The sequence below is a fragment of the Nematostella vectensis genome, chromosome 3, assembly GCF_932526225.1.
Source record: "Nematostella vectensis chromosome 3, jaNemVect1.1, whole genome shotgun sequence".
NCBI lineage: Eukaryota > Metazoa > Cnidaria > Anthozoa > Actiniaria > Edwardsiidae > Nematostella > Nematostella vectensis.
The window spans coordinates 10,012,156-10,032,821 of record NC_064036.1 but is presented as its reverse complement, the minus strand read 5'-3'; the positions used below and the strand labels follow the sequence as shown (position 1 = coordinate 10,032,821).

The 20,666-nt window shown below is 39.9% G+C and overlaps 3 protein-coding genes across 3 annotated transcripts in view; 2 read left to right on the top strand and 1 right to left on the bottom strand.

Moving 5' to 3' along the window:
• Nucleotides 1-822: 822 nt before the first annotated feature.
• On the bottom strand, nt 823-2,187 carry LOC5513275 (MIF4G domain-containing protein B). Its single transcript, XM_001633465.3, has 2 exons — nt 1,546-2,187; nt 823-1,409 (listed from the first exon to the last, which is right to left on the bottom strand). Exons 1-2 carry the CDS (start codon nt 2,185-2,187, stop codon nt 1,230-1,232), a joined length of 822 nt encoding a protein of 273 aa, XP_001633515.1. The 3' UTR covers nt 823-1,229.
• On the top strand, nt 2,108-9,155 carry LOC5513237 (WD40 repeat-containing protein SMU1). The gene is made up of 13 exons (XM_032382740.1): nt 2,108-2,241; nt 2,455-2,502; nt 2,926-2,992; nt 3,867-4,010; nt 4,896-5,048; nt 5,239-5,290; nt 5,750-5,937; nt 6,078-6,314; nt 6,827-6,954; nt 7,269-7,395; nt 7,658-7,825; nt 8,208-8,360; nt 8,712-9,155. The coding sequence occupies exons 2-13, from the start codon at nt 2,477-2,479 to the stop codon at nt 8,808-8,810; spliced, it is 1,542 nt and encodes a 513-aa protein (XP_032238631.1). The 5' UTR covers nt 2,108-2,241; nt 2,455-2,476; the 3' UTR covers nt 8,811-9,155.
• Nucleotides 9,156-9,464: 309 nt separating this feature from the next.
• Nucleotides 9,465-20,666, top strand: part of LOC5513274 — a 30,260-nt gene continuing 19,058 nt past the window's right edge. Inside the window, exons 1-18 of the mRNA XM_048724830.1 lie at nt 9,465-9,871; nt 11,137-11,262; nt 11,339-11,423; nt 11,781-12,528; nt 13,158-13,358; nt 14,030-14,249; nt 14,879-14,964; nt 15,457-15,570; nt 15,899-16,075; nt 16,286-16,342; nt 16,417-16,551; nt 16,632-16,710; nt 17,903-18,054; nt 18,542-18,676; nt 18,746-18,843; nt 19,112-19,298; nt 20,024-20,128; nt 20,513-20,601. Of these exons, the coding sequence (XP_048580787.1) occupies nt 9,815-9,871; nt 11,137-11,262; nt 11,339-11,423; nt 11,781-12,528; nt 13,158-13,358; nt 14,030-14,249; nt 14,879-14,964; nt 15,457-15,570; nt 15,899-16,075; nt 16,286-16,342; nt 16,417-16,551; nt 16,632-16,710; nt 17,903-18,054; nt 18,542-18,676; nt 18,746-18,843; nt 19,112-19,298; nt 20,024-20,128; nt 20,513-20,601 (2,851 nt within the window). The 5' untranslated portion in view covers nt 9,465-9,814. The remainder of the gene's footprint in view (nt 9,872-11,136; nt 11,263-11,338; nt 11,424-11,780; nt 12,529-13,157; nt 13,359-14,029; nt 14,250-14,878; nt 14,965-15,456; nt 15,571-15,898; nt 16,076-16,285; nt 16,343-16,416; nt 16,552-16,631; nt 16,711-17,902; nt 18,055-18,541; nt 18,677-18,745; nt 18,844-19,111; nt 19,299-20,023; nt 20,129-20,512; nt 20,602-20,666) is intronic.

Sequence of the window (20,666 nt, the reverse complement as noted above, 5' to 3'; positions counted from 1 at the left end):
GAAGCAGCTAAGTACGATAAGACGTACTTTGTCTCTTAGATTTAAAAGCCGGGTTGAAGTGCTACACAAACAACCTGAAAATGACACAACCCGGAACCAATATACAAAGAAAATTTAAAAAATTCTCAAAATAAAAAAAACTATTAGAGATGGATGGGAGTTTATATTCAATAAGGCTTAGGAAGAATTTTTTTCCCATACTCTTGTGCAAGAGTATTGCCTTCTCCATATGGTATCTCCTTACCAGCCTAACCTGCCCTGGTGGGGGGACTCTGATACTGGGGTGGGGCTTGATATAGACTGGGGTGATCGTCAGCAAAATAGATTTTGACCCTAAGGATAGCACTTTTGGTGGGGTCAAAAGACATTCTTACCCCTAAAAGATGGCAAATTGGGTGTGGGCAAAGAAATGTTTATAGCAGAATAAAAAAATACCCCCTCTGGAATAAAGTTGGTAGAATTTTATACCCTAGAGATAACAGAATCAATAAAAAAAAGCTTAAACATCCTCTAAGAGATAATAGTTGGTCGATCACCCCTATCTACTTTTCTAGAAAGTCCATCCCCCCCTCCCCCAGGATACCAGCACAGCACAAGTCATGCACCTTGTACAGCCCGCCCACAAGAATCTAATCAAATAACAATGGGGTAGGTTGGGGAAGGTAGGTCAGGAAGAAGAAGGTATATTCATAAGGGTCACACCTTTGGCACAATATCTTTTTGGACTTGTATAAGACTCAAGGAATTCAAGTATATTTAAAAGAAAAACAGTTCTTCTTTCCACAACTAAAATCCCTAAAACCTTCACCGATACTTTAAGGATTTTAGCAGAAGGTTCATAATTTTATTCATGTTTCTGGTCTAACCAGCATATATGATATATTTCCAGTTCTGAAAATTTTGTGCCATGTCACTAGATTATGCTTGATTTTCCATACAATATTTTACTTGATAAAAAATTATTGTAACAATTTCCTTAAAACTGTTTACACTGCAAAAACACATGTTCAATTCTAGGGTGGGTGGGGAGACATCATAAGATCAGGTACTGTAAAGCTGCAGTGGATACCTTTTCTTGCAATCTGTGTATGCCTTCAATGCAACAGCACTGGTTTATATTATTTATATATATATATATATATTAGTTATAGTATTCATAGGTCTTCATAGAAGGTTTTGTCAAGAGAAATTCATGAAACTGATGATTATTTAAGTTGTATACTTCTTTATTATTGACTAGCTAAGATGTCAGCCATAGCATCGCAGTAGAAGCTTTCAACAGTCTTTGGTAGCTTCCATTTGGATGACTTGAGCTCAAGGATTTCAGTCAACATACAGCGCATCTGCTGTGTTGATGAACCACTGAGGATGACATCACGAACAATGCACATAAGGCTATCCATCTTCTCCTAGGAATAAAAATAATACTATCAAACCAGGTTAATTAAGCTGGCCTAAAAGATCAAGCTAAAGTTACAATATGAGGGAAGGACAACATTGAGATTGTGTATCTATATCCCAACCCTTAAATTCCAAAACCTTTACCTGATCAACAACTTCTAAAATCTCGCCAACATTCTTGAACTGTGTATAGAAACACTCCAACTGCATCCCTTCTTCATCTTCTGGGTTAGAGCAACCTTCCAATAACTCCCTTAGGATCTGATAAACCGACGTAGCAAGTGGCTTAAGGGGTGCACCACCGATCCTCAACACCTTAAATATCTCGCAAATTAAATTAGCAAGACCATTCCAGCGGGACAGAGATTCGAGTTTAAAGGAATCTCTATTTTTGTAGTACTCCTGAGCTCGTTTGAGTAAATTAGATCTGAATTTGCTACCCCCGTCTGCAAGTAACGATAACGTGTTCATAACCACGGCTGCTTTATGAGCAAACTCATTGTCCTCAAAAGTCCTTTCGTAAAGATAATCGATAAGTTCTGAGTATTTCTCGTCGGTTGTTGCAAACGTTTGGGCTTTGGTTGCAAAGGCGTCCAATTCATCTTGAGATTTTGGGTTTAGAGATCCTAAAGCCCTTTTAAGTCCAGTAAGATCGCTCTCCTTAGGACTAGCTGTCTTCTGGTCTGCGTGTATTGGGGCTTTAGCCGAATCTGCCCCTGGTCTAGGAGGGCTAGAATCGACTGTTTGAGCAGTTGAACGACCTCTTCCCCTACCTCTGCCCGCCATCTTGGATTTGGCTTTGTTGCCTGGCACGTGTGGAAGTCTACTAAGTGGGAAGGGGTAAGAAACCAGAATTTGTACTAGTCTGTAAAAAAACCTCAATAAAAGCAAAAGAAACAAAAATTCAATAATTAATCTTCAAACCTTATAAGCAAACGTTTTGTTTGATATTTGTTTAGAACCATGTTATATTTGCTTGAATAAACGCAATTAAATATTTTTGCTCGTACCCCTCCCTAGGAAAACGATCAAAACTTTACCCATACTCCTTAGGTAGCGCTGCAAAGAAATCAAGATGGCGCTGGAAGTGGAATCTGCCGAGTAAGTTGTATCCATTCTGCCTTTCCCTAATGATTAAGTTGTTTAATCACTCCAAATATCTACAATCCGGCAAATTGTTATCCTTTCTATTTGCTGTTTGTAGCTGAGTTAAATCAGGTCCTGTGTTCTTCCAAATATTAGCGTTCACCTTCACCATGAAACACTAGCGTTGTTTATTCTCCCGTTTGTTTGCAATATTTTTGTGAAAATCACTAGCTCCTATCTTACGCAGAAACTAGTGTATTCAAGCAAAGATAGCTGCTTATTTAACTAGTCCTGGCGCAAGGGTTGTTTTTATAGTAAACGTCATGTGTATTGATTCCTGCTTGAACCATTACTAACAGGGTATAAATTTATCTATGTATACGGGTATAAAGTTACATACGACTTTAACCATTAGTTACGTTGGCCTTTATTTTGTAGTGTGGTGAGGTTGGTCCAACAGTTCCTGAAAGAGAATAATCTTCCAAGAACTTTAGCAACATTACAGGTGAGTTTACTGAGCTGGTCAAAGACACATAGAGTTCATCCCTACAGTTTAAAGGAAAAGCAACTTTGAATGGTTTCTGAGCTTTGCATTGCAGCAGTCATATATTGTACTGCTAACCAATGAGATGGCACAAAGTAGTCTAAAGACCAGACAAAAGATATTATCAAAATAAAATTCTAATTCACCAACACAACAAAGCTCAGGAACAATTCAGACATTACAGTGGAAGGTCCATTATCATAATCAGCTCCTCCTTTACACAGAGACAAAATTTTCAAGTAAGCCCCCTTCTTTCCCTTGCTCAATTAAATGTAAAAAGAATTTCCCTTATAGTACTGGGACTTTAGAGGAGGATAAAAATACCTAGCAGGGGTGGATCTAGCTTTTCCCTAGAAAAGCTTCATTTAGGGGTTTCATTTAGGCCCAGCGGCCGGCGGAACCCCCAGCTACTATTTTCCGAGCGCCAGCTACTTTTTTGTTAAAGTTGATTAAATTTTTATTCTAGCTAAAATAATAAAATAACTTCCACCCCCTATTTATCAATCTCTACCGCCTACTCTGAAACTCGATTCAATCCCTGGAGGGTGTAATTTTTTTTGTTCCATACGGCTTTCTGGCAGCCCTAAGGGGGTTTAACCCCCCTAAACCCTCCCCCTAGATCTGTACTGCCTAGTATCAAAACATACATTAGGTATCTTTGTTTTGACTAAATTTTGAAAAGAAGAGGTCCTCCTCTTTGAGACAAGCTTAATCTAGCTTTTATGGCTGTTTGCTGCTGTATTATAATACATTTTACCAGCTTAAATATAGAAGCATTTCTATAAGAAAAAGCCAATATTGTTTGCTAAAACAAACATGCATTCTTTCTTTACAGGAGGAAACTGGGATCACCCTGAACACTGTGGACAGTGTGGAAAGCTTCGTGAATGAGATCAATAGTGGCCACTGGGATACTGTGTTAACAGCCATCCAGTCTCTAAAGTTGCCTGATAAAAAGTTGATTGACCTTTATGAACAGGTATGGTTGTGACCTAAAAAATACTGAATTTTTAAGATCAAAATGCATTACTGTGAAGATGTCTAGGCTGTATAGTTAAAAGCCACCATCAGATTCGTTTCATCTTAATTCTAGTTCTTAAGTCTGCTAATTAGCATCTACTACAGTGGAACCTGGATTTTACCATACTGGCTTTAATGGTAACCTCAATTTTAAAATGGCATTCTTCTCTCCCAGTAGAAATTCAATGAAATATATAAGAAATAACCTTGATTAATGGATACAACAATATTCTTGATTTTACAATACATATCTGTTTTCCTCACCGTAATTTTGACCTCGATGCAACAATATTTCTGATTCTGTCTATCAACATAGAGATGCAGTACAGTTAATCTATTTTTTTACTTGACAGGTCTTGTTAAATACAGATTACGGTTTTACAGAAAGTAACTGAACAGTCTTTCACAGAGTACAGTTACAGTTTTATTATTTTGTAAAAATTGATAATTAACCTGACCTCCCTACTACAATATTTTCACTGGATTTTCTTTTATTTCTTTTATATAATAAAATCGAGGACCTCTTTGCAATGGTACCCTATCTACAATACATTTACTCCTCCCGAGGCATATCGTAAAATCCAGGATCCACTGTAGGATCTGCTTTGTTCTTATTGTGACTTGGTCCTCTGTTCTTGAATTGCTCTGCTGATACATTACCCATCATTGAGAGAGGTGTACAGAGTTAATCCTTAACACAAACATTATTCATTAACATCATTTTGTCAAATCTGCATTGACATGACATTGTAAGGCATTGTTTATACTCTCTCTTCCATGTTCTTTAGTCCACCTTCAGGCCAAGAGGCCTTATATATTCACAAATTCTTGATTGTGTTTTTAGATTGTCTTAGAGCTGATAGAGTTACGTGAGCTTGGCGCTGCTAGATCTCTCCTGCGGCAAACAGATCCTATGATTATGCTGAAGCAGCAGCAAGCAGACAGATACCTTCATCTGGAAAACATGCTGGCTAAGTCTTACTTTGATACAAGAGAGGTAAAGGCATACATAGCTGTTTTGTTTCGTCCTAAAGTAGTCAAAGTTCTATTTAATTCTGACAACTGCAAATCATCCCAAATGTATAATCATTATTTCCTGGAAGCAATATATTTAGACATCTTAAACAATGTTTTTGGCCAGTTAGGAGTCAATTAGGATATATTTGAATAATTTGATTTCTTTGTAGGCCTATCCAGAAGGAGGAAGTAAGGAAAGAAGACGTGCAGCCATTGCCCAAGGTACAGTTCTAGCATAACCCCAGCCATTATTTTGTTCACTTCTCTTGGGATTGTTAGTATTGGCTATATTTGCAATTAGTAACAATACTAACAGTATATGGAGTCTAACCAGCACTGTACTGTAGTAATGTACTGTACTGTAGTTTACATGAATGCCCAACTACAGATAACAATACTAAACTCTGCCTTATTATGTGGCTAAAGAAAGAGGAACAGACCAAAAGGGAGAGCCATGTTTACCTATCATCCCGAGCAGATTTAGTATGAACCGTCCATGTTTGAACCCTAGTCCTCTTTCTTGGGAAGCAAAGCTAAGCTACCCTACTATCTTTCACACATATCCAGGGGTAGATCGATGTGAGAGAAAAAAAAATGTGCTGTACAAATGTACAATATTTTTTTATAACCAATACAATCAGACTAAAACATCCTTGATCCTCATCTTCATGTCTCCCTTAGCACTGGCAGGAGAGGTATCTGTGGTCCCTCCCTCGCGTCTGCTGGCCCTGTTAGGACAAGCATTAAAATGGCAGCAGTACCAAGGTATGCTCCCCCCTGGCACAACCATTGATGTCTTCCGTGGCAAGGCGGCGGTCAGGGATGAGGAGGAGGAAAAATACCCCTCTCAAATGAGCAAGACAATTAAGGTCAGTAAAATAATAAATATATCTCTCTTACTGTATAACTACATGCATTGTTATACCTGCATGCAATCTCAGGCATAGTGACGAACCTTTTGTTCAAGATTTCCAGTAGAAAAAAATGTTTTACATTTTATCCTGTACAGTTTGGAACCAAGTCTCACCCTGAATGTGCAGCATTTTCACCAGATGGGCAGTATCTTGTGACTGGCAGTGTGGATGGTTTCATAGAAGTGTGGAATTTCACAACGGGAAAGATCAGGAAGGATTTGAAATATCAAGCTCAAGAGAATTTTATGATGATGGATGAGACTGTGCTGTGTCTGACATTCAGTCGGGACAGCGAGATGTTGGCATCTGGTGGACAGGATGGAAAAATAAAGGTAACCTATAAAATATTTTGCTTATTATAAAACTTATTATAATTCACAATGAGATCTCATGCCCATCAATAAAATTAACACCTTCCAAATATCAGAAGTCGTGGATGAGTAGTATTGCTTTTGTATTGCTTTTTTAATCTACTGTCAAATAAAAACAATTACTTACTATAAGTCCCAAACCGTTGCATGAGATGCATGATGAATTGTCTGAAAATGATAAATGTTGTATATGCTATATCTCTAGCTCAACTTCCTCTTCTACCTGTTGCATTTGACATTTTCTTTTGAAGCAGAGGTAGGCTAGGTTTGGAAGCAGAGGTATATTAAGTGTCTCCTCTTTGTATTTTATTGGCTAGGTTTTTAAGCAGAGGTATATTAAGTGTCTCCTCTTTGTATTTTATTGGCTAGGTTTTTAAGCAGAGGTATATTGAGTGTCTCCTCTTTGTATTTTATTGGCTAGGTTTTTAAGCAGAGGTATATTGAGTGTCTCCTCTTTGTATTTTATTGGCTAGGTTTGGAAGCTGCAGACTGGTCAGTGTCTACGTAGGTTCGAACGTGCACACTCCAAAGGTGTAACATGTGTGACATTTTCTCGCGACGCCAGTCAACTGCTGAGCGGATCATTTGACATGACAATCAGGTTTGTAGGATCCACTTTGTGCAGTAGGGACATCAGTGCAGCTCAAAATTTGGATGCAAATGCAAATGAAAAGATATTGTTTATGTGAATTTTTTTTCTTTTTCTCTAACATCATTGTGTTAGTCAAGTTAGCCAGTCCTGAATGTTTTGCCATTCTTTGTGGTGTGATATGCACCTTAGCCAATAGAAGCAAGGATGAGGCTACCTCATATAATTCTCTGTAATACAAGTCTCTGTTGTACCATATGTGATAACCAAAGTTTGAAATTAAAAGTTGCCTTTTAATTTTAAGTTTTTTTTTTCTATTCTTTTAGGATGCATGGATTGAAGTCAGGCAAGACATTAAAGGAGTTTCGTGGTCACACATCTTTCGTAAATGATGTCATCTTCACAGCTGATGCTCATCACATCATAAGTGCCAGTAGCGATGGAACAATTAAGGTACACTATTAAAGCCGCATTGTCACCAGTTTACTTCCGGAGGACCAACAGAAACCTCAACCATTAAAAGACAAAAGAATCTATTAAAATCCGAGATATTTAACAGGCCATCCACTCTAAATTATCAATCACATCCTCATAGAAACTTCCAATAGACACACTGCTTTTAATATTTTGAAATATTTCGCGTTTTCTGTTAAAGATCATCGGATATTGTTACGTAGGGTTTCCTAACAGGTGTTTTAATTCCTCTCTATTTTAGATCTGGAACATAAAGTCCACCGAGTGCCAACACACTTTCAAGCCATCAGTTGGTGGTTTATCATCTGAGATCACGGTCAACTCTGTTCATCTCTTGCCTAGGAACATAGAGCAGTTTGTGGTGTGCAATAAATCAAACACAGTAGTCATCATGAACATGCAAGGACAGGTAAGTGCCATGAGGCCTTACGGTTTAGTCTGTAGTGAAAGTGCACAGTTCTACATTCTATATACAAATTACTTACGGTGCAAATGACAAATGGTAGTCCCAAGACCAACCACTGCTGAAGACATAATTATTTGTAATGATAAAAGAGATGAGTAAACTAATCACATAGGTGGTACAGTACCGTAAGAAAAACTGATTTAATGAAAATGATTTTCAAAAACAGGATGTGTAAAGACAAAACTAAATCTTTTGTAATTTATTTTTAGGGGTTAGAAGTTTGTCACTGGTTTGTCACTGAACATTCCAAAACAGATGGCCCTTTAATATTTCAATAAAACATTGTAGACTCTTTCATGCATTTAATTTGTTCTAATCCCCACAGATTGTGCGCAGCTTTACTAGCGGCAAGCGGGATGGCGGAGATTTCTTATGCTGTGTCCTGTCACCTAGAGGGGAGTGGATCTATTGTGTAGGGGAAGATGGAGTCATGTATTGCTTTAGTACCACAACCGGCAAACTAGAACAATCACTCCAGGTAGATGATAATATATATTAAATATTGTGTGACCTAACATTACATAGGTAGTTGTAAAATAAACTAAGAAAATATGCAGCATGTTAAATGGCATGCCCAAACATGAGTAACTCTACAAAGAATAGGTGCTGGATAATCAATTATTTTCTGTTCAACATGAAATTGATCAGCCATTAATGTGTGCTGATAAAGAATCAAAGTGACATTTTTTAAATATTTCAAAAGCATTAAATTTTAATAATGGCATTGAAATTTGCAAGACTATTTGTTGAAGTCGAAGTGGATGGATTATTTCTTTTTTCCCCTTTCTAATCTAGATTTGACAAAGGCTGCTTGTATCATTCTTCACAGGTACATGACAAAGATGTCATTGGAGTCGTACATCACCCTCATCAGAACTTGATTGCATCTCACAGTGAGGATGGACAGCTCAAACTTTGGAAACCTTGAATTCATTTTTTTACTCCTTGCATTCTGTACCACCTTGACTTCAAAGACGCAAAACTTGACTTCAAAGATGCAAAACACAGCCCTTGTGAATATACTTTTAAGTGAACCCTGCGCTTCAAATATACAAGTAATTTTCTAATGTGTATGACTGTCATATCACTGCAAAGTGCCTTACACATAACCTTCAGTCATTGACATCTCTTGGAATAGTGATTCTCTAATATAACCTGGTATTAAATGTAAAGTTTCTTTTCACTTCCCCGTTTTATTTTGTAGCTGTTTTAGTTAGGGTTTTTCAAGTACTTGTAAATATATTTGTACATGAAATAAAAATAGAAGTTACAATTGTTGTTGTATTATTTTAGCTTGCTGGATCTCTTTAAAGATAACGACAAAACTTTTGAGAAAATATGATGTTTATATATCAAACTCTTACCCCCCCCCCCCCCCCCCCCCCCCACACACACACACACACACACGCACTCAAAAAACGCACGCAAAAAAATTGACAAAATACCATTAAATAATTTTGAACTTTATTTCAGCGTGTCTCTAATAAATGTGTATTTTACAGTGTTCTCTTCGTTACGGAGAAGGAAGTGTATATGTATCGCTATTACCACAGGTATCCTGGCGCGCTGTAGTGCTTCCCAAGTGTGAAAGTGTTTGTATTGTCCTGTGATGACAGATCAAACACAAATAGACAAAAGACGCCAGTGGTGTTTTGTCGGATATGTTGGGAAGGACTGTTGTGTTGGGCCGCATGGCTTTGTCTAAAGCAATTTTAGCTCTGCTCTTAGCTTCTTTACCTGGAGCTTAATAGCCTGGGGGAAATCATTGTGTGAATTCAAAATTACCCGGGCTCCCGACCTCAATGATCTCTCAACGAAATCCAAGAAGCGTACGAGATTTGAATCCAAAAACATGGCTTTCCATGCCTCAAGGATAATATGACCACAAGTTGATGTGAATATACGTACGAAAGAAGAAAAAATACTCTCTAAATGGATCGGTTTGATGCAAATACGCTTCGCGATGGAGGAAACAAACCGTACTTTGAGGTAATGTTTGAATCAACAACAGCCGAAATCAAAATATCTTCAGTTTACGATTTATTGTAATACGCAACAAGTGTGTTTAGAATTGTTCTGGTCTATAAACGGCTGGCCCCGAGGGTTTCGCATTCATAATACATAGCTTCATTAATAGAAAGGTAGTTATCAAGTTTGTGTTGGCGCGCAAATTGAGTATCCCGCTACGAACTAAAAATCCGTCCCGTCAAACGCGTGTTCGATCAATTGCTTCCTTACTATTCATTGCTTTTTAAACGTCAAAATTCGCTAAATTATATAGACAGGGAGAAAATTTATCAATAATTTTGAATGGCTTTTCCAATTATTTATTATCAAGAATACAAAATGCGAGATAAGCATAATTGGCCTAATTGAAGTTTTTTGTTATGGAACATAATTTCTAAATGGATTTTCGTTAGTGTAGTTTTCGCGATTTCACTTTGCGTTTTGTGATAAGGTTTTGTATAACTCATTAAATCCGTGTTAAAAGTTAACAAAAACGCAAATTTGACTTGCCGCATCCTGGTTGCGGAGATATAATGATATATAATTTGTACTACTGTGCTAAGATTTGTGTGTAGCTAATTTTCTGTGTTCCGTGGTGATTGTGGAATTCGGGTATAAAAACTGCGTACTTCTAAATGGATTACTCAGACAAAAGTAACAAATCCTTTAGATTTATTCCCCATTAACGCATCCATGCAATACAAACCTTTCCTTGTTTTTTAGTCAGTTCTATACTCTATTTAATATCTCTATTTGGATTTATTTGGTTGGAAGTTGGTGGCGTGGTACGTTTCTTATGTTGTCTTTGGTTTAATCCCGTTGCTATTTGCTTTTCGTTCCATCTCCATCAAGGCTTTGTCTGCGTTTGACATGCGCTTGGCATGCATTTGACAGGGCTCGCTTTTGCGCTTATTATATTCCGCAAGTCGTAAACAGTGAGCCACACACGATAATAAGAAACCTATCCTGTTGCTTTTATCATTGAATTGGTACAGTTAACATATGCGCCTTGAAAAAAAGACCTGAAACGTTAAAAAACATATGTGATTTCTAACCCAAACATATATTTTTGTCTAATTATAATTCACACCTCCTTCCTTCCCACTTTGATTTTGTCAATATTCATTACATCAAAATACAAACTTTCCCAAAACAATGATTTGCAACAATACTTCAAAGTACTTTTTCCACCAGATACTTATTTTGTTTTTCTTTTTTTAATCATTCTCCCCTTTTTTTTTAATTAGAGAAGGTCCATAACCCATACAACCATGGCAACCAGTGATAAACGCAGGGAAAAGAGCACGGATAGCATAGTGGATGATTCGGATATGATAGACATCTCATTTTATGACTTGCCTCAAATACAGAAGGTATGGTTTGTAGGTTACTTACATATTATTGTGTTGTGTCTCTTAGTTGTAATGTGTTGTGTTATGATTTTCTTAGAAGCCAGTTGGAAGCAACTCTTACATCATGGTACCTGATACCATCCTAGCTGATGCTTACATCTCAACCTACAGAAACGAAAATGGTGAGACAGAATATTTTTATTAATACTTATAGCCTTTGGAAAGGGGTCCCAGTAACTAACTAATCTCCTTTCATCTAAATCCAATATATTTTTTATTCTACAAGGTGTTTACATTTTCCTTTGGATTTCCCTTTTGCTAGTTTTAGCCAGAAAAAAAATTCCAGCTATGCCATAGCACTTTTTAGGGGAAGCCAAGAGATTTGTTTACCCAAAAATATATGTTTTATTATTATTTTCTTGGATTTATTGTTTTTTTCTATGACCATTCACAAGTGTGTCTTCATGAGAGAGTTTAGAGGAGGGTACCTTCAGAAAAAAAACATACGTTCCTTTTTTAATTTTAATTCATTTTTCCAGGTGATACAAGCAGGATATTTAATGGTAACGGGACACATAACAGCTCAGCCTCCTCATTCATTGGGAAGTACAACTCAAAGGCACACCAAGATAGAAGTCACCAGCAAGCAAATGGCTCTGTGTTAAGGGAAGGCACTAAGAGTGATGGCCATACCTCGCTTAGCACTGATATATCATATAACAGTTTGTACAGTAATGGTTTGAGAAGGCCCTTTATAATAAACAATGAGGAGACGTTGATGCATTATGCAACTGAGACCGAGTCCACATGCTCGTCAGGAATTGCTGCTGATATTGAAACCAGCCCTAAAAATGATTCTAAATCACACTCCAAATTGACCAATGGATCAAAATACATCAATAATCGTTCTTTTGCAAGTTTGAGCAGTAAAACACCAATGAAAGCTAAACATGTACAGAGCAATGTCCCCTTGCTAGATGAAAGAAGTCTAATGATGGGTAACAATAGTATTGGGAGTCATGGCAAGCAGCAGTTCTCTACTCCAAGGTACACTACGCCTCCGACCCACAACACTAGTATATACTACAATTATTCTGATACTAACTATGGACATCACCTGAGGGATGCACAGCTCATGTCAGTGCGTAATGAAGCTCAGGTCGTCTTTGGAAACTTATCCAATAATGCAGTGAAACCCAAGCAGATAAACAAGCAAAGAAATCATGAAAAGCCACATCAAGGGGTAGTGAGGAATGGCAAGGGACATCCCCTGTACAGGGACCTCAGGTGAGCAGTGGGTGTGGCAGTTACAGCCCTGAGAATTGTCACTGGAAGGGTGATGGGGGGGGGGGGGGGGCTGACAAATTGGTTCTATATAAAAAAATTGTTTTATAATTGTATTAGTTTTCAGCTTAGAAATAATTTTCCCTGCAAACAAAATAGTCCCAGCCCCCAAAAATGTAGTGTTATGTAATACACAAACCTAAAATCTTCATAATTGGGGAAAAAGCACCAATGCTGAAATAAGCATCTGCAGTACTGTAATTGTATTTACTAGTAAAGAGTATGATGGAATTGAAACATCTAAAAATAACAGGGCTGTCAAATTGTATTTTTTCTGCAACATGCATAGGCAGCAATACCAGGGGGGGGGGGGGGGGGGGGCAATACCGTGAAGGGGGATAGGGGGACACTACAAAAAAAAAAAATAATGTAGTGTGGGGCCCTCCACCTGATTTAGCTGGCCAAGAAAAGAAAAGAGACGTTCAGCCAATTAGTTTATTGTGCAGAGGATGAGAAGCCTTCATGACTACATCTTCTCAATCAGAGTGCGCGTACTATTTGAATTATTTTATAACTAATGTATATATCAATAACCTAGATTAATTCTCTTGGGTTTCTTGTTCTTTATCAAGCTTGATGAACTCATTCTCGGTGGACTCGTCCCGCCGTATCTCGTCTGCAGTGTGGGCCATGAAGCTCTTAGACGTGGACAACACCCCCAGTTCGCCCTCTTTCCAGCAGATGCTACTCAAAGCACGCATATTCCGGCGTTGGCACCAGCGGGTCCGTCTACGCAGGCTTATACGCATGGAGATTGACAGCAAAATGAATAGGTTAGGCAAAGACCGTTTGATATCGGACGGGGAGGAAAACATTATATGGAAAACATACAAAACAGAAGTTGAAAGATTCCAAAGTTTCGGACTTCATCAGGGCGGCTACTAAGCATATCGGACGAGGAGGCAACCTATTTTTTTTAATCCTACTAGATTGTTTATTTTTCCCAAGCCAGTTGTATTGTTTGACATTTTTTCCCGAATTTTGCCGAGCTCTTAAGCTAATGTTTGCTTGCTTAATTTTTTTCCTTGAGAGATTTTTTGCTTGCTCACATTTTTGGGGGGAGGAATTTCGTTCCTGACCCGTCCGATATCAAATCAAACACAAATCCTCATGGTTTTTCATTGTTGAATAGTATAAAAGATTTTTTTTATTCATCGCAGCATATGATTTTTTGAAAATAATGTTTGAAAAGCTGATAGTTATTAATGAAAATTATAAAGAAAGGTATTGAAGAGTTATTTACTGGGAAGGTGATCAGGTTTGGTCACTAATTCACATTTGTAAACTTTCGCGACACTCTTTATTGTCAAAAACATTTTAATGCGAAATTATGTTGTTGAGAACACTAAACTTTCACGTCTTGTGTTCGGTTCCACCTTCTCGACACCTTGTAATAAGCCTTGATATCTTTATATCTATACTAATGTATGGCCTATTTTTCTAGCGCTGTAACTTTCTGGCAGTACAGTACTCTAAGATCACACTTCAAGGCATGGCGAAGCTACCGTCAGCACCAGCAGTACGCCGCTGACCAGTTACATCGCCGTCATATGCTGCAGACGGGCATGCGCGGACTCCGTTTTGTGGTTCAGTTCAACACGCAACTCAGACAGGATGCGTTCATCCGACTCAATGGCCGACTGATGGCCAAGTATTGGCTCAAGGTAGATGGGGCTACTAGGGTTGCGTGCGCAGCTTGTTAAGTCGCTCTGATTGGCGCAGGCTCGCTTACTTGCTTTTGATTGGCTACAGTCAGTTTTTTTTTTGAGCCGACACAATTTATAATTGAATAAACCAGCATTTCTAGGAAAAACACCCAGCTTTCTATAGCGTGATGTTTCGCTAACATTTCCTTTGCCTCGTGGTCAGCTGCAAGGTTGTCCTTTAGAACTGCATGAAAATTTTCATTTGCAGCCCCCTCTGGGGAAATTTCTTATAACTTCTGAACCATAGCAGCTAAAAGGGGTGACTTTTCCTCTTTATGTTCAGTGGTCAGTAAGTGTGCTAGTTGTTCCGCGTGGCCTCTTCATTTTCTTGATCTTCTGCTTTTATATATGGGAAACTGTCCGTGAAGCCCCGAGCAAATCGCACCAACACGGCGACATTGGCTGCCGAAAATAGCCAGCATCGCTGGCCCAGCATTGTTGGCGTTGAAGTTGTTTGACAGCGTTTCCTTTGTCTTGCGGTAAACCGAGCATAGCAGTGCCAGCAGTGTTGACGCTATTTGAAGGGCATTTAGTGACCCTCTGTCGGACCGCTTTTTTATTTGCTAACGCTTTATTTCTGATTCTAGTGGCAGAACCATTTGAAGCAAAGGAAGGCAGAGGCGCTTAAGACTGCATTCAACCGATGGAGGGTGTTCAAGCTAGAAGAAAACCGGTAATAGACTCTGATCTAAGCTAGAAGAGAACCGGTAATAGACTCTGATCTGATTGATATAATACGTGCGCAGTTGTCTTTATCGTATGCATCCCAATATATTTCAGTACATAGACCGATATTTAACTTTTTGTTATTAATAAAGTTTTGTTAAAGCCGCGTTTTTTTATAGAAACCGGCCCTCCACTTTCTCCTTTTTTGACAATAAGGCAGTCAGTGTTAGAAAGGAAAGAAAAAATTTTGATTAGTGTCCGGTTGTTTACAGCCCATCATTCATTGCACCTCTCGACACCGCTGGAAATATGACTTTGCGCGAGTATATTCATAAGCTGTCTGTCGCCATTTTGTCATTCTAGCTAACGGATAAGGGTGAAAAGGATCTATTTCTATCCAAGCCTCTATTTCTATCCAACATTTGCTAGGTAGAAATTTTTCAATCTGAGGAAACTGCAATCCGGTTACTCATGGAATGTTGTTTTCTTTGAAATTCAGGGACAAGATCTTGGAAGGCATGGTAACGAGACACATCTTGTCCAAGAACTACAGTAAATGGAAGCAGCGATACCACGTGGAGCAGAGTACTTCGGTAGCGGGTCTGCACTTCAAGTAAGACCACGGAGAGTCCTAGAGAGCCCAATCCCTTACGATAATTCTGAAAACTGATTTTATTTACCCTTCAAATTTCAAGGTGTTACTGGTAAAAACACTGAACTCTTAATGTCGATGTTAGGGCAGCCGAACCATTATATGAATTGTGTGAATCCAAAAAAAGATCTATACCCCCGACCCCCAAGAAGGGAACTGGAAATTCTGGGATGGAGAAATCTTCCAGTTCCGACTTTTAGGAGTTTAATACAAGCACTTTATTCTGCAGTGTTTTGACAAATAAGCGGCTGATTGACAATCTTTAATTTATGTTTTTGATACTCTGTAGGATCACCTTGTTGACAAAGTGTTGGCATGGGTGGAGGGTGTATGCTGCACAGGGCGTGGTCAAGTCGCGTCTGAATGAGGTGGCTAGGGTGCACTTCGAGGATAACGTCCAAGAGAGGCTCTTCCGACGCTGGGTGAAACAGACCAAAAAGTCTACGGCAGCTACCACGCTACTCAAGTAATTCAAGTATTTTCATATACTTAAACGTAGGGTAGGGGAACTCAGGCATAAAAACAGTTATTTTCTCAGCAGCCATCCTCTGGGATAATATGATTTCCCTGTCTTTTAAAAGATAACACACGTATGCTTGAAAATAGTGTACAGCAGATCAATATATTATTTCATTGTCATCAACACTTACAGTCAATCTAACAATGTCTTAAACAGGAGAAAGATCGTTCTCAAGGCGTTTTATTCCTGGCGAAACTGGACTGAGTATGCCAAGTAAGTTACAGTCAACTCTAACTCAAACACAGTTGGGTATTTCTGACTCTGACCCGACCTTTCCTGTGGTTCAGGGTTCTCCACCAGCGGTTCCAGTCTATGTGCAAGGAGTACTACAACCGCGCCCTTGTCCGACAGACCTTCGTCAAGTGGAAGCACAAGCTGCTCGCCCGACAAGCGGAAAAGTTCCATCGCGACGTTGTACAAAGGTGAGAAATACATAATGAAACTACACTATTTTAGAAGTCCCCTTTGACAACTTTCTGTTTTATTTCCTACTTGTTTTCAGGAGAGTTTATCGTTTGTGGTTCCTGAGGCACCGAAGGAAAGTGATCCATCGACATCTGTGCAAAGCAATGGCGAAGAAGGTAACCTTGTTGCAGTAACGACGCGGTAGGGTCACAAAAACCGGTATAGACACTATCACGAAAGTGTCACGAAACTCGGTAATGACTCTAACACGACGACGTCACAAAAAGCGGTAACGACACTATCACGACAACGTCACGAAACGCGGTAACCACACTATCACGACAACGTCACGAAACGCAGTAACGACACTATCGCGATAGGGTCACAAAACACGGTAACCACACTATCACGATAGGGTCACAAAACACGGTAACGACACTATGACGACAACGTCACGGAACGCAGTAACGACACTATCGCGATAGGGTCACAAAACACGGTATAGACACTATCACGATAGTGTCACGAAACGCAGTAATGACTCTATCACGACGACGTCACGAAACGCGGTAACGACACTATCACCGACAAGGTCACGAAACGCGGTAACGACACTATCACGATAGTGTCACGAAACGCAATAATGACTCTATCACGACGACGTCACGAAACGCGGTAACGACACTATCACGCTTACGTCACGAAACGCGTTAACGACACTCACGACAACGTCACGAAACGCGGTAACGACACTATCACCGACAAGGTCACGAAACGCGGTGACGACACTTTCACGATAGGGTCACGAAACGCGGAAACGACACTATCACGACGACGTCACGAAACGCGGTAACGACCCTATCACGATAGGGCCACGAAACAGCGACGACAATATCACGACAAGGCCACGAAACGCGGTGACAACACTATCACGACCAGGTCAGGAAACGGTAACGACACTATTACGATAGGGCACGAAATGATACCGACACTATTACGATAGGGCACGAAACGACAACGACACTATTACGATAGAGCATAAAACGGTAACGACACTATTACGATAGGGCAACGATAACGACACTGTTACGATAGGACACGAAACGGTAACGACATTACAATAGGGCACAAAACGGTAACGACACTTTTACCCTAGGGTACGAAATGATAATAACACTAGTACGATAGGGCACGAAATGGTGATGAAACTTTCAGGACAGGGTTACGAAACGTTGACGACACTACCACAAGGTTACGGCTACTATCACGGCATGGTCACGGTGGCATAACCAAGCGGCATGGTCATAATATCACGCCACGCTCACCATGGAACCTTAAATGCCCCTAATAGTGTTTTTTTTTTCAAAGGGAAAAAAGCGGCGATTCTTTAGATTGTGGGCCGACGCGACGCGTAGTCAGCAAAAAAGAAGGGAGATCCTGGTAACAACTCTACAGCGCATGCTCCTCTCTAACACGATGAACCGCTGGAAAAAGCACACGAACACCGTCAGATCACTACGGTTAGTACTCCGAGATTGATCAACGAAACAAACATGCAGACACATTTTCCAAAACTCAAAAGCCCTCAAATGAAGAAGTTCTCAAATGTCTATTCCAACTGGCCAGAAAATGTAAGGTGGACTGTAAATGAGCAAATCTATTATAATCGCATGACGCGATGTAAACAATGGAGCTTCCCTTTAACACCTTCGGTCAAAGAAATGTCCAGTCGCCACGATATTCGCTGCTACTTGACGGACCACCTTACCCAGGATGCAGTGCATTGGAGGCAGCTTTTTTATTTCACCGAAATGCAAAAATCTTAGGCGGCTATATTTATTCTTGTACACTATTGAACACAACCTGCCAAAAGCTCTCTATTTATTGAGATAAAAATAGACATGATAATGGGATTCATTATGAAGGACCAGGGAACCCCGTGATAAGAGTCGATGTATCCGTGCCCTCATGTACTCTTGCTGTCGATTCACTGTTATTGTGTCCCAGGGCTCGTCATCAGTTCCTTACTAGCCTCCAGGATACCCGTGCTGTCAGGAACGCCTTCTCAAAATGGATGTTTGCCATGAAGGTCGTCAATTTTACCAAAATGGCGCGGGCCCGGTGGAGTGATCGATGTGTCAGGTTAGAAACTAACCCTCCCCTTAAATACCTAGTCGATGACGTCATTCTAACGTAAGGACTTATTCACAGGCGTGCCTGCGAACAGTGGAAGTTGATGGTTAGATGTCAGAGGCTTGAACGAGTCCTGATAGAGAACAGGCCTCGCCAGGAGCTATGGGTGATGCGAGGTACGCTGTCACAAACACCCAACACTTGTTTTCAGAATCGCGAGGGGCGCTAATTTGGAGCGGGCGCTTACTTAACTCAGGCTCAGGCTCTCTATATAAATAGCTGCCGTGTCTTTATTCCAGTGTAATAAAATCCAGCTCGAATAGCTTGAAGTATATTTGAAGGGGAGCGCTTATTTCATATTTTGCACCTTGGTGCATTCACGGTCGGGGAATACTACGTTGTCTTTTCTTTGAACCATGTCTTTTACTCGATTCATTCTGACAGACGCTTTCGGGCGATGGATGAGGGCTCTGCAGGAGGCGACCGCGGTTAAGCAGCGGGCGCGGTCAGCGGCTGCTATCCTTGCGCGTAACACGAAGCGTCGTATCCTGCAGGGGTGGCGCGTCACCAACCAACAGGATCAGATCATCTCCCCCATGGTCATGCGCAGACGACGCAAACACATGGCAAGGTACAAGAGATGAAAATAAGAAATGTGACTTCCTTATATAATTTGTATATGTAAATATTGAATGAAAACAATGACAAGGGTTGCGAGGACTATTTAAAAAGTATTCGTATAGCGCAAATCGAAATCATGAGATATGATCAAATGCGCCTCACACGTGACTGACTTAGTGTGTAGATGCTGACTGCTCGACGCAGCTTTCATTTATGCGTGTGCGTCAGTGTGAAAACGCTGTCATTCAAGATGGTTCCTCGTGCCAGCGTCCTCAATTTCAGTGAAGTGCGATGAGAGAAGGGTTCTCTATTTAACTTCCTTATCTGGGGGGACCAGGGATTCGAACTTTTTGGAAACAGAATTATCGCTGCTTATAGCCAGGATTTTAGTGAGTAAGGGGGTTGGGTGTTGGATTTTAAAGCAAACGAGCCTAGCTGAAGTAGCTCTTTTAAGTTCGAAATAGCAGAACTTTTATGAAGCACACTGCCTGGCGTGCAAACGCGTGGCTTCTTGATTCTTATCATGGCACTGAGCTAGACGTAGATAACATCTGCGACCGTCAGAAAATCAAAGGAATTTACCGAAACTACTTTTTGTACATCCATAGGGGGGTGTGCAGTGCACTGTTCAATGCGGATACCTCAGATGATGCAGACAGCGCATCCCCTTAGGAGGTCCTGTTTACGCGCTTGTATCACAGTACGAAAACAAACTGATTTCTTCCCGTTTGACAGGGCGTTTGACGCGTGGCGTCTACATATCTATCGACAAAAATACATAGTGGACCAACAAGTCCGCGCCAAGGAGAACCTGCTACTGCGGCACTTCATGCACTGGAGGTACGACCTGTAACGAGACTGGAACAAAATGGCTGTGATCTAGGCTGATCATCCTTTAGAACAAAGATGGCGATGATGATGTTGCTGCTGATGATAACAATGATGACTAAAATCATAAAGCTACCGATTTCATAATTAGATTTGTAATGTTGATAGTAAATATCATCTCGATGTTGATAATGATGCAAATAAAAATGTTGATTTTATTGGTAATGATGATGGTGGTTTAGATGGTGGTAGTGTATTTGATGCTGTTGATGATGATAATGGTAATAGTGATAATGACGCTGGTGGTGATGTTGTTATAGTAGGTGGTTGTTTCTAGTGACAATGATGGTGATTATGATGGTTACGGTGACATTGATATTGTTTCTTTTTTGGCAGAGGTCGTACTCGGTTGCGGTTGAAAGAACAAAACGCTGTTGATAAACTACACTTCTCAAATATGCGCAGAGCGTTTGCTGCATGGAGAGGTAACTATGAATACACAACATGAATACACAATATGAATACACAACATGTTAACCATGTTCGCATG

Bases quoted from the DNA above. Each gene is read 5' to 3' on its own strand.
- LOC5513275 (XM_001633465.3), bottom strand. From the start codon at position 2,187: ATGGCGGGCAGAGGTAGGGGAAGAGGTCGTTCAACTGCTCAAACAGTC. The intron at 1,410-1,545 runs GTAAAGGTTTTG...TTTTATTCCTAG, and splicing joins TTTTAGAAGTTGTTGATCAG to GAGAAGATGGATAGCCTTAT.
- LOC5513237 (XM_032382740.1), top strand. From the start codon at position 2,477: ATGGCGCTGGAAGTGGAATCTGCCGA. The intron at 2,503-2,925 runs GTAAGTTGTATC...TTTATTTTGTAG, and splicing joins CTGGAAGTGGAATCTGCCGA to TGTGGTGAGGTTGGTCCAAC. The intron at 6,315-6,826 runs GTAACCTATAAA...TTTATTGGCTAG, and splicing joins GACAGGATGGAAAAATAAAG to GTTTGGAAGCTGCAGACTGG.